Source organism: Sitophilus oryzae, unplaced genomic scaffold (assembly GCF_002938485.1).
Source record: "Sitophilus oryzae breed Bouriz unplaced genomic scaffold, Soryzae_2.0 scaffold_1189_pilon_pilon, whole genome shotgun sequence".
Lineage (NCBI taxonomy): Eukaryota > Metazoa > Arthropoda > Insecta > Coleoptera > Curculionidae > Sitophilus > Sitophilus oryzae.
Window position 1 is genome coordinate 737,623 of NW_022145825.1, and position 12,694 is coordinate 750,316.

Genomic DNA, 12,694 nt, shown 5'->3' on the forward strand with positions numbered 1-12,694 from the left:
CCAAAAACAATAATAAAAATTCTACTTAAAAGTACTAAACACGCAACTAAATAATAGCTAAAGTTCTTAATAACGTACTTTAGAAATATGTTTTTCATAATATCTAATTTTAAGAGATAAAAATGTAACTTAATGTAAAAATAACTTATATAATAAGAGAAACTATGCAAAACAAATCAACAAATAAATAAAAGACACTTTTATGTACTTTCTTCGCTTGTCAAATCTACGTCATTTTCTACTGTCGAATTATTCTCGTTATTTTGAGTATTACTCTGTCTTTTTCGCGTTTCCTCGCCTGTCAAATCTACGATATTTTTTACAATCGAATTATTTTTCTTTTTTTGAGTACTACTCTGTCTTTTTTGCTGTTTCTTTTCAGTTTTTCCAAGTTTTGGAGGTCTACCTAAATAAAGAAAAAAAATCAAAGACGCTCTAAAAGTATATTGAAAAATCCCAGAAAAATAAGTTAACCTAGAGGACATCCAAATTTTTTCTTTTTTTTTCAATTTTTTTATCGTAAAATAAAACTGCATTTCTCTGCCATTTCTCTTTAACATATAGACTATAAAACGAAGAGGTTATAAATGAGGACGCATCTACGTTGACTTATTTCTCTGATTTAAAAACTTACCTCGTTTTGTAGGAGTTTTCTGTGGAGTCTTGGCTGGTGTTACCATAGTACGATTAGCGGCAGAGGAAGCCTTCAAAGAATTGCTAAAGTAAAGCAACGCGTCGTTTTTTGCCTCTTCAGCGGGCACGAATCTCCTCAGATGATCCAGCCTATCAAAAATACAGTAATCCGGAATTTTTTAACATATTTTATCTCAATTTTATTAAAAAACAAACAAAATTAAACATTGCAAATTTATAGTAGGTATTTGATTTAAGTTGTACTCCGTTGCAAAACCAGGCGAACCAGACTGGTCAACTACGTCCGAGCGGTTCCTGAAAAACATCGGTTTGATACGGAACGGTTTGGTAAAATACTGGAAACGTCAAATGTTGACGTTTTCTAAATTTCAATACCTCTATTATAAAATTTATCTTTTATGCATTTTTAATGTACCTATTCTCTGCTTTTACGTTTGCTTTTTCTTTTCAATGGAGTTTAATATTGAAAAGTACTTTATTAATAAACTGTTAAACTCGTTAGACAGCTCAAGTGAAGATTTGTAGGTCCAATATTAAAACAGATCAATAATAAATAAACAAATCTAATCAATATTTATATTTTTACAGCTTACAAAACATTCACGATTACTTGTTGTCTTGTTTTTCATGTTGGCCCTAAAAATTCATTCTATTTAGTTAATGAAATTTATTTACCTTTACTGCCTACCTCCATTGCTTTTGGATGTAAATACAAAATATTATTACAAATTTTACAAATTAAATGAGAATTTCACTCGAACTTCCAATATTTGCTTAATTTCTGTCACATAAATGACATTGATTGACAAAAAAAACCAGAAAAACGCCTTCTCGCGCTGGTTAGTTTGATGACAGTTATTATAACCGAATTTTTCAGAAACCGTGTTCCGTAATAAGAAAACTTTCAGGAAACCGATTGAAACGTAACATAAAACCATAACGAAGGTAAGCAACGGAATACACCCTTAATATAACACTTTGGTTTTTCCATTTTTATTTTAAAATTTAAAAAATTTTAAAATTGTTTCATTGTTGTTATTATTATTATTATTATTATTCAATCGATTTTGTATCCTGTATTCCATGAATGCTGACAAATATATTTATAGTCTGTATATACTATAGAGCAGATTCCTCTGCCACTTATTACACATGAAAGGCTTTTGCTAAAACATTTGCCTTGTAACAAGCGTAAAACAATTTCATCAGACGTTCACCCGTCCAAACGCTCGTCTCGTCCAAAGTCGCTTTACTCCGATGTTTAATAATAGTTTTTATTAATTCATTTTTACTTACAGTACGTTGCGTTTCTCAGTACTGAGACAAGCAGTAAACACTTTAACAAACAGCAAAATGTCGTAGGATTTTTTGCCTATGGCGTAGTTTATGGCAAAATACATTATTTTTACGACACAGTCCGGATTGCTGACCATTTTAAAATCTGCAAATTTCCTGCACAGTTTCTACAAAATATATCAAATAATTAGTAATATAGTAAAAATATTATTTTGTAATACAATAAACTATACTCGATACCAATTAAACTTTTAGTTACGTAATCGAGGGCGCGGTTTTTAAAATCATTGTTGCCAACCACGGACATATTCGGCGCCAGGATGACTAACTGAAATTTAAATTCCCCCCTGAAGATTCAGGTGGTAGCTTTGCTGTAAAAAATGTCAAGTTGCTACATTTATTTATTTATTTCCTGACATTGTCTTCGTTTTGACACTTTAGTTCTGTATTACGAGCACAAAACATCCCTCTTTAGAACTTTTTCTTTAATGGCCATAAGCGGGAGTAAAAGACCAACCGCCCGAACAAACACTAGAGGCGCCACCGGTCATCAAATGGTGTAAAAATTGCAAAAATTTAATCATCTAATTTTGACACAAGGGGTCGCGCTTAACTTTTTCAATTTTAATTCAATATTCATTGTTTTCAAACTATATTATTAGACTTTGTTGTATTTTGTGACTGTATAAATGTTTTCTTAGTATAAAGTTGCATTATAGTAATTTAAATTATATTACATACATAAGATTCAAATATTATGACATATATATGTCAGTTGCCGTCTAAAATGTCATCTTGATAACAAAAAGTTAGTTATTGCCAAAAGTAGTTAAAATCATGTTAAAATATTAAAATTTACAAGTTATAATTAGATATTTTATATTATTTCAACAACAAATACATAATAGAACAGCGTAATGTTGATATGCAGGTCCAAAACAAAAAGTACCGTTATATTTTACAGTTTTCGTTGTCAGCCGCGGAAGTTTCAGTGATTTTAGTGTTGTCGGATATTTTTATTTGTGAAATAGAAATACTGCGTTTGGATTGCAAAACTAAAAGTGGAAGTTTTATTGCAATGTAAGTAAGCGTTTGTCCATTTTATATTTTACTTTTTTCATACCTACGACAAATATACATATATTGAAATTTTATAATTCGTTTTATTTAAAAAATGTTAGAAAACAAGCTTGTAATCCTGTAATTGACATAATTGTTATGTAATATATTCCATTTAAATGTAATATATTATTTTACAATTAAAAAAATGTAAATTTAGAAAATATATTAAAAATATATACAGGCATTAATTGAAATTTTTAGAGTGCGAACAAACACGAGAGGCGCTTTATTATTTACTTTCATTTCTTAACATGATAGACGAAGTTCTAAAGGGGGATGTTTTGTGATTACGAGTTTTTGGTTTTAACGAATTGTGTTGTGATGTTTTTAAGTTTAAAAAAGTTTACTAGCAGACCTTGCAGTCGAACATTGTTCTTTTTAGAACCTCTTTTAGTGCGAAGTGTACAAGGAAATAGTTATCAAAAGGTGTCGGACATGTTTGCTGCTCTGTATCCGAATAGACCGATACCTGGAAAATCTTCAATCGCAAGGAATATCCAGAGATTTGACACCAAAGGTACCCTAATAAATAACTGCAGATGTGAAGCAAGGCAGGAACAAAGAGAAGATGCAAAAAATGAAACTGACTTGGAAGTTTTATTGTGCGTGGAGGAGAACGATGGAAAGATCAGCACAAGGAAACTTGAGGATGAAATAGGAATAACGTTTCGAATTTTGAAACGACATAAATACTATTCCTTCAAATATGAAAAGCACCAAGAGCTACGAGATGGGGACGAAATACGGCGGCAGGCGTTTTGTTTTGATATGATGGAAAGAGCAAACCCGGATAGGGATTTTAGAAAAAAAAAACATATGTTTCACTGACGAATGCACGTTTACCTTAAATAATGAACCCAATGTTCAAAATTATCGATATTGGAAAAAAGAAAACCAACACAGGTTTGTTGAAACAAGGACGCAATATCCACAGAGTAATGCAATATCCATAAAAGTAAATGTTTGGGCAGGGATATTCGGACACAATATTATCGGGCCATAATTTCTTACGCGAAATTTAAATGCAGAATATTATTTGGAACTACTCGAAAATCATATTTTACCTGCTTTACATGATGCCGCTAGGGAAAATCAGGAAGTTTGGTACCAAATGGATGGCTGCCCGGCACATAGTACCCTGGCTGTTCGGGAATATTTAGGCAATAGTTTTAACGGAAACGTTATTGGCCTAAATCATACAGTAAATTGGCCAGCAAGGTCTCCTGATATTTTGCCAAATGATTTCTTTCTCTGAGGCCATTTAAAAAACAGGATATACAAGGATAAAAAATACCCAAATCTAGCCGAGTTAAAAAATGCTATTTCTGCCGAATGCAATAGAATTTCAGTTTACCAACTAGCGAATGTAAGAAGAGAATTTTATGATCGCCTGGGTTATTGTCTAGCAGTCGATGGAGGAATATTTGAACATCTTAAATCCTAAAGTTCTAACAATTTAATAAATAGTACCGAAATTAATAAGTTATTGAATATTGTAATAACACTATAATTAACCTTGTAATTGATTACTTTATTTTACTTTAATTCATATTAATTTGTATTTATAAATACATCTTTAAGATTTCCGATGTAGGAATGAGTTTTCAATAAGAATAAAGCACTAAATAGGTAAATTTCTGAAATGACAACTGCATTTGACAGTTATCTTTTACCCTGACTGGTGCTCATAAGTAAATACAGGGCCATAAGAAAGGAGAAATATTTAAAAAGAAATCGGCAATAACTCGTAAACGAGCTAATCAAAAATATCTAAAGTTATTCTTTTGAATGTGGGTTTTAATGCTCTTCAATAAACCTAAATAGAATTATTCTCTAAAATAATTAGGGAAGCCAATAATTGACCCCATGAAAATTTACATGGGATTTCCTATGTCCCGTCCGACGATGCAACACCCGGTATTTATAACTAATTTATTTTTGTTTCCTAAAATATTTTGATTAATAAAAAATATGAAAAAGTGAGCAACGCTGTGATAGTTAAGCTTAATCACGTGACTGAAAGTTTATTTGATATGATCTAAAAAATAATTTGAAAATAAGATTGATTATTATATTTTTACCAGTATGTCTTTGGCATCCTCGGATCGTATGTCAATAGCATCGTGCCTTCTGATGTAGGCTTCATATAATAATACAATAGAATTGATTACTAACACTGGCACCCAATTTTTTTCACTTTCCCATATTCTAGTTAAGATTTGTTCTATCAACTGTCCATAGTCGTTGTCGTACTAAAAAATGAAATGTTGCACGGTATAAACTATACTTATACAAGGTGTGTCAAAAAAGAGTTTTTGTTAGAAAGTTTTTGAACGAAAGTTGATGCATAACTTCTTCAGTATGCTCAATTTCAGAAACATTTGAACTTTTCAGATACAGGTTGCTAAAATTTTCTAAAAAAACTTTTTCGTAATGACTCTGATGTTATTACAGACATCTTTATTATATTTGTTAAACGTTCAGAGAGCCATATGAGAAGCCCTTAAAGTGTTCCTTAATGACAGGGGCTAATTCTTGGACCTATTCTAAGAAAAACCTTCATACGAATGATGTTCTAAACATCTTAATTTTTGAGATACAGGATGGTAAAATTTTCTAAAAAAACTTTTTTATAATGACTCTGATGATATTATAGACATCTTTATAATACTTGATACACGTTTTCTATGCAAAAAAATGATTTTTTAATGTACAATTTTTTTTGGTGTATTTTTACAAAAATGAAAAGAAATTAAATCATATAATGACAAGTTATGATAATTTGGTTTATTAGTGACCCATATGAGAAGCCCTTAAAGTGTTCCTTAATGGCATGCTTTTAAGGGGCTAATTTTTGGACATATTCTGCGAAAAACCTTCATATGAATGTATGTTCTAAACATCTTAATTTTTGAGATACAGAATGGTAAAATTTTCTAAAAAAAACTTTTTTATAATGATTCTGATGTTATTATAGACATCTTTATAATATTTAAAATAGTCTTCTATGCATAAAAATCATTTTTTTAATGCACAAAATTTTTTTGTTGTATCTTTATAAAAATGAAAAGAAATGAAAATCATATAATGATAAGTTATGGTCATTTGGTTTCTTAGTGACCCATATGAGAAGCGTTAAAGTGTTCCTTAATGACATGCTTTTAAGGGAGTAATTCTTGGACATATTCTACAAAAAACTTTCATATGAATGTTAAAAAAATATGTCTAAACATCTTAACTTTACATATAGATACAGGGTGGTAAAATTTTCTAAAAATCCATTTTATTTATAATAACTCTCTAAGACTTTAATTCTTTAAACAAAAACTATACGTCGGATAAAAAAAATCAAGGGACAACTTTTTTGGACATAAATCACTCTCTTAAATATTAGAATGTCAATACAGAACACTTTGTATACAGCATAAAAACATTTCTTTCTGATTGTTGTTGCATGAACATACATACTATGTCAAAATGATCTTTCCTGTTATTCGGTATGCTGAAGTAATTCTCAATAAACTTTCCTTCAATAACTCAATAATAATGTTTTTCTCATTTGTTACGAACTTCTTGGCACACTCTGTATATTAAATATACAGTATAAAATTAAACAGAAATAGAATTATGTTGCAACATCGCTTTTTAATATGCCCACCATTGTGTTTCTTAAATGTAAATAGAAATAATTAAAGTAAAAAAAATAAACCACAAAAAATAAACACGAAAAAAGATATTAAAAAAGAATTTTCGAAAAATGACAGAAGTTAATTAAAAAGTAAGAACATTCAAAACAAATATTATTCTCTTAATAAATTAAAAAAAATACAAAAATAGTATTAGGTATAGATAAATGTATAAAATAAAACCAATAAAAGGAGAAATAATAACAAAAAAGTCAGAAGCAAAGATTCATTATTAATTTTAATTAAAAAAAAAATAATGTATCTAATTGTTTTTTTTAAGTGGTTGTAAGGTTACCTACTTTTTGATAGTACTTGAAAATGTTAGAAACTATTTTCATGGGTAAAACACCGAAACCAGCAATTTTGACAAAATTTGCGATATATTTTTGACGGGTTTGTACAGGAACTGAAAAATTAAATATACCGATTAGTGAAAAATAGATAATAATGATATAATTAAGTTACTATCGCTAGAAATAAGTACTAATTCAAGTACATCAATCAACTGTTGCTGAGCTATCAGATCCTCGTTCAACGAAGGTTTTAGTTCATCCAAACCTTGAATTTGTTTACCAGCATGTTCCAGAACATCACAAACATTTATTGAAGTATCCAAGTATCTTTCGAAAGCCTAAAAAAATACAAAATAGAAAAAAGTTCACAACTTAAGACAATATTTACCTTGATTTTTGTGGAGATATCTTCGTTTCCCATTAGATCTATACACTTAAGGAAAAATCTGTCAGATTCATATTTAAAATGTTCTATATTTTCGTTCTGTTTTTCTTTAGACACAGTTGTTAGATTTTTTATTCTCCAAACGAAGATGCTAGATTGCAACTTCAGGACTTCGTCATTGTACTAAAAAATACAGAGCGACCAACAATGGTTGAAATACATGGCAATACTGTGTTAGAGAATTTTAGGATTAGTAATTGGGGCAAAATATAACACTAAAGCTTGATTTTCATGCGTCCGTTATCTGTTGATACGATGGTCACGGCCGGCGCTCTGATTGGTCATAGCGTTTTCGCGCCATTTTTCATCCGTAAATTTTTTACTCCAGCCGGTCAACGGAGAAAGATCGTACGATAACGGACGTGTTGACACTTTTTTGACAAACTTAATCTAACCTTAATAAAAATATAATAGTACAAGAGCTAGCACCGTCGGGAAAACGAGAATTTTAAGAAGCTTTTTTTTAAGATATCCTTTGCTATGCTCTCCTGACCAAAGTGCGGGCCGTCTGGATGCCGGTAGATTACTGCGGTTCACTACTGCGCATCACATCTGTACAGGGTATCCCATTTTCGTGTGGTTTATAGGATTTCTTGTTTATGAATAGATACAATGATGCGATTTTCACATTACTTTGCTACCTTTTTATGAAACTAAATACGCTATACATAGGTTTGTCCTAGCCTCCATAGTTCCTGAAATACAGGGCGAATTTGTGATGCGCAGTAGTGAACAGATGTTGAATACAGAATAGATATGATGCGCAGTAGAGAACGCAACGTCTACCGGCAGCCAGACGGTCCGCGCTCTGTTCAGGAGAGCATAGCAAAAGATATATTAAAGAACCAGCTTTCTTAAAATTCTCTCTCGAAAACGTTGCTAGCTTTTAAACTATAAGTAAAACAGCGAAATCTTTATAGAAATGAAAATATAAAATAACACCAATCACAAGCAAATCGTACATCCGATGAACGGAGGCATGAAAATGCAATAATTTTAAAAACTGCATAATTTTCTAACCAATCAAACTCTTTAAATTAAACCAATAAAATTAATATCGTATCATCGTATCGTCGGATAAGGGTACGAACATAGTGGAGGCAGGTTTCTGCTTTCCGGCAACCAGCGCCGTCTCTGGGGACCTATTCTTGACCACTCGCATTATCTCGCATCTTCAAATATCGCTCACATCTCGCATCTCCGAAAAAGCCAAATAACAATACACGTGATGCGTAACTTTGCGTATATGCCGTGTATTGTTATATGGCTTTTTCGGAGATGCGAGCAGGGTTCGGAAGTAGTTAATTAATAGGAAATTTACCTGATTAACTAACCTAACCTAACCTAACCATATTCAAACGCCGCACATAGGAGTATTTGGTCTATAAACCTGGCCAAAAGTGAAATATTTTTATTTTCATTTTTTATCATAACTGAACACAAATCTATAAATACTAAATGTAAGCGCGTTTATTAGCTTTTTTTTAAGTCGTAAGTTGACTATCAAATAAATAATATATTTCAATTATAAGTATGAATTATCTTGAGTGTATTCTGAATATTTCTATTTATTTAAATTGTTTATAATAACTGTCATGATGGATACAGAGCCAGCTGGCAAGTCCTGTTTTATGCCATATTTTTATTTTGAAACGTTTCCTTCTATTCTATTTCTTTATAATGTTTTATATTTAAAAAATCAGAGGCATTTTTATAAGGTGTAAGACTATTCCGCAATATTCCGCATGGAAATTAGTATCCGTTCAATGCTTAAAGTCTCCAGCTTTGGAATATGTACAAAAATCTTGCCAATATTTGCCACTGCCAAAAAAAACATTAATTTAAATAGATTCTTAAAGGAATTAGTCTTTACCCTATAACACCCATCCTCGCTCAAATATCGTCTATAATATACAAATTACTTTCTTGTTCTAGCATCCTCATCCAATTGCTTGGTTTTGCACAGAATGGCCCTATTTGATCGGTGGAAAGGGTTTCAGAGTAGAGGAAAAAGTATTGTGTAGGAAAAACAAAATGGGGTTCCATATTAGCACCCTCTCCTCTAATAATTAATATTACTAGCAAAAAAACAAAAAAATCATAAAACATAATTTTGGCCAAGTTTTAGTTCTTAATACCCTCTGTGCGCCGTCGACGCGTGCAAAAGCAGAAATAAATAAATTTTCTTTCCGGTAAAAGCGAGAACGCCGATGAACGCTGGTTGACGGCGCCTACCTGCTTTCACTGTGAACTAGCCGATTTGATAACACACTTTAATTTTTCAAGGTTATAAGCGCGAGGCGGCGCGGCGCTACCACGGCATATAAATCACACGGCAGGCTAACTCGCTTTGGCGGGAACGCTACGCGCATATCTTCGCGCACGCCGCCATTTGCGTTTCCATCAACAAAAAGTAACCAGTGTCGTAGTTTTTTCAGCGACAACACACAGTTACGGCAGATTCGAGTCAGTAGCGTGCGGCTTAATTTATTTTGATTTTTTCTTGAGTGATATATTTTGTTTTTGTTATTTTATTTTTGTTTATTATGTGATATATTTGGTTTTTCTAGTTTTATTTTCGTTTCTGATGTAATATAGTTGCCAATAGGTGCCCGGTGGCGTAGAGGTACAGGCTCTCGTCTACCAATCTCAAGGTAGTGGGTTCGAATCCCACACCCGGCATTTCATCAGCCGACAATTTTTATTAAAATAAAAATGGTTTGGGTACCTAAGTCGACTCAGCCTTAAATGAGTACTTGGGATTCACAATCCTGAGGTAATAATAGGCGGTTGAAGCGTAGTGCTAGCCACATTACCTTCCTTTGTATACCGAACGGCTCTAGTATGGCAAGCTGTACCTTGCTACTCCCAAGGCGTCAAACGCTATATACGGGAGCTATTATTATTATTATGTAATATAATTTGTTTTAGTAGTTTTATTTTTGTTGTTCAATAAAAGTTTCTTTCTGTTTCCTAGAGATCCTATTAGGTATGTATATATGTGATTAATTATTTTAACATATTTTAGTTGTGAAAAAAAAAACAGTAGTATACATATTAGGACATTCAGCTAAATAGGAAGATCTAATTAAAAATCTTAACAAACTTTAATATTAGTAAGATTTAATGTTAAATATTTAGTAAAATAAAATTTAATGTTGTATCTAGAATCTAGACATTAAAAATTAATTTTAAAAATCATTATATTATTCATTTAAATATAATTATAAAAATAAATAAAATGATTATATCAAAAATAAGTTAACAATACATTTTTAGGGCAAGAACATGGGCAATTGCAGCTAATAGAGAAGACTTGATTGAAGATATAAATAAGGCCCACAAGTACAGGTTGCGTTCTGTTCACTTTGAATTTAAAATGTTTACCAATTCACTTTGTAACCGTATAAAATACAATGCGGTACCTACTGTTTCCTGCCATGAAAAAAATAGAAGTTTCTCAAAAAAAATTGTGGATTTATTAATTTGTGAAATTTGAATATTAATAAAATTTGCTACGCCCATTGATGGGCATAATTTGTACGTAGCCTCTTTATATTGTTCAATAAATATTTTATTGGTATTTCTTTAATTCTTGTTTGTAACTCCTGGCATGTTTTTGTTAGTTGCATGTTTTTTAATTTTAATTGTCTATTCTCTACAGTGAAATATTTAATTGATTTTTTCATTTTTACTTTTGGAGAAGTATGCGCGGTTAACGATTCATTTGTTTGGACAAAAGTATTGTAAATAAAATTCAGTTTCAGTCAATTACAGTATTTTTTTAATACGACCCTGTCGTATTTTCTGAGAAATTTTTTGATACGTTTTAATCCGGCCCTGACTAGGAAACAATAATGGCGCCGACAAGGTCAAGTTTTATAGAAATTTTAAACAATGGAATCTGAGTAGAGTTGGCGTGCCGATTGTTTTATGTGCCGTGGCGCTACTATGTACCCATATACAGGGTGTCCCAGAAATACGTGCAAGTATTTTAACTTAACTGGTAGTATAGTTCAACCCCAGAAACACGACTATAAGGTTTTTTTCTAAATACATTTTTCTTGAAAAATCGGAATTTTTTGAAAAATTTTTTGGTATTTTTTTAGTTTTTATTTAAAAACCATAATTTCTTAATAATATATGGCAACATAGGTAGTAGATTAAATTAACAAGAAAGAAAATCCAGAAAAGATCCAGTGGTTCAAACAAATCTCGAAATATTGGAAAGAATGTGTAAGGACCAAGAACTATTAACTACAATAAAACGACGGAAAGCAGCATATTTTGGTCATATTTTTCGAAATAACAAATATAGTTTCCTACAGCTGATCGTTGAGGGAAAGATTGAATCAGAAACGAGGCATCGGGCGTAAACAGCTTTGCTGGTTGCGGAATTTGCGCCAGTGGTTTAATATAGGAGAGGCCAGTGCAATTATCCGTTTGGCTCAAGACAGGGAGGAATAGCAATTGATGGTCGCCAACCTCCGATGAGGAGAAGGCACATGAAGAAGAAGCTTCTCAAAATTTTAGCAAAAAATAATTTTTTTTTTGGAAATTTTCAAAGTAAAATAACTCCGTTATTTTGGGCTTATTTGAAAAACGATAAAGAGAAAATATGTTTCTTTTATCGAGATCTACCACCCTTTAAAATACTTGCACTTATTCCTGGGATACCCTGTTTATAACAATACACGTGATGCGTATACGCAAAGTTGCGAACGATGTCAAGAATAGGTACCCAGATTGGCGCCGACTACCGGAAAGCGGGAAACCTGCTTGCACTGTGTTCGCACACTAACGGATGAATGAGTATCAAGCTTCCAGTAGGGACGTGTAAATTATATCGATATATTTTTAAAATATCGATATTTCAATATTTCATACCTACCTCTGCACTTTCAACCCTAAAATCATACGAAAAAATACTGTTTATGTCTAGAACTTCGGTCAAATCAACATGTTTACAAACAAGGGCTAATTTCTTGATCTTTTCAAGATAATACTCTTCTTGTTTTAGCGAACCCAGTAATTCTTCGCAACAATACTTGTTCAATTCTTCAAAAGCATTCTCGCCATTTTTAGAAACGGTTTTGACATGGTTGAGAAAGTCTAGATGAGCCTCCAGGACATCCGTGTCCTCCCAGTATTTAAAAGGTTTCATACTAATCATTAGGAAGCTTTCTATATACTAAAAA

General features: G+C 31.7%; 1 protein-coding gene across 2 annotated transcripts in view; it reads right to left on the reverse strand.

Moving 5' to 3' along the window:
- The window catches only part of LOC115891660 (cohesin subunit SA-1-like), a 24,447-nt gene continuing 11,753 nt past the window's right edge, over positions 1–12,694 (reverse strand). For both annotated transcript variants that reach the window (XM_030912201.1, XM_030912202.1), the window contains 8 exons: positions 12,388–12,687; positions 7,440–7,619; positions 7,224–7,389; positions 7,058–7,164; positions 5,154–5,324; positions 1,951–2,117; positions 635–783; positions 1–406 (listed from right to left, as the gene is read on the reverse strand). In XM_030912201.1, the coding sequence (XP_030768061.1) occupies positions 201–406; positions 635–783; positions 1,951–2,117; positions 5,154–5,324; positions 7,058–7,164; positions 7,224–7,389; positions 7,440–7,619; positions 12,388–12,687 (1,446 nt within the window). In that variant the 3' untranslated portion in view covers positions 1–200. The remainder of the gene's footprint in view (positions 407–634; positions 784–1,950; positions 2,118–5,153; positions 5,325–7,057; positions 7,165–7,223; positions 7,390–7,439; positions 7,620–12,387; positions 12,688–12,694) is intronic.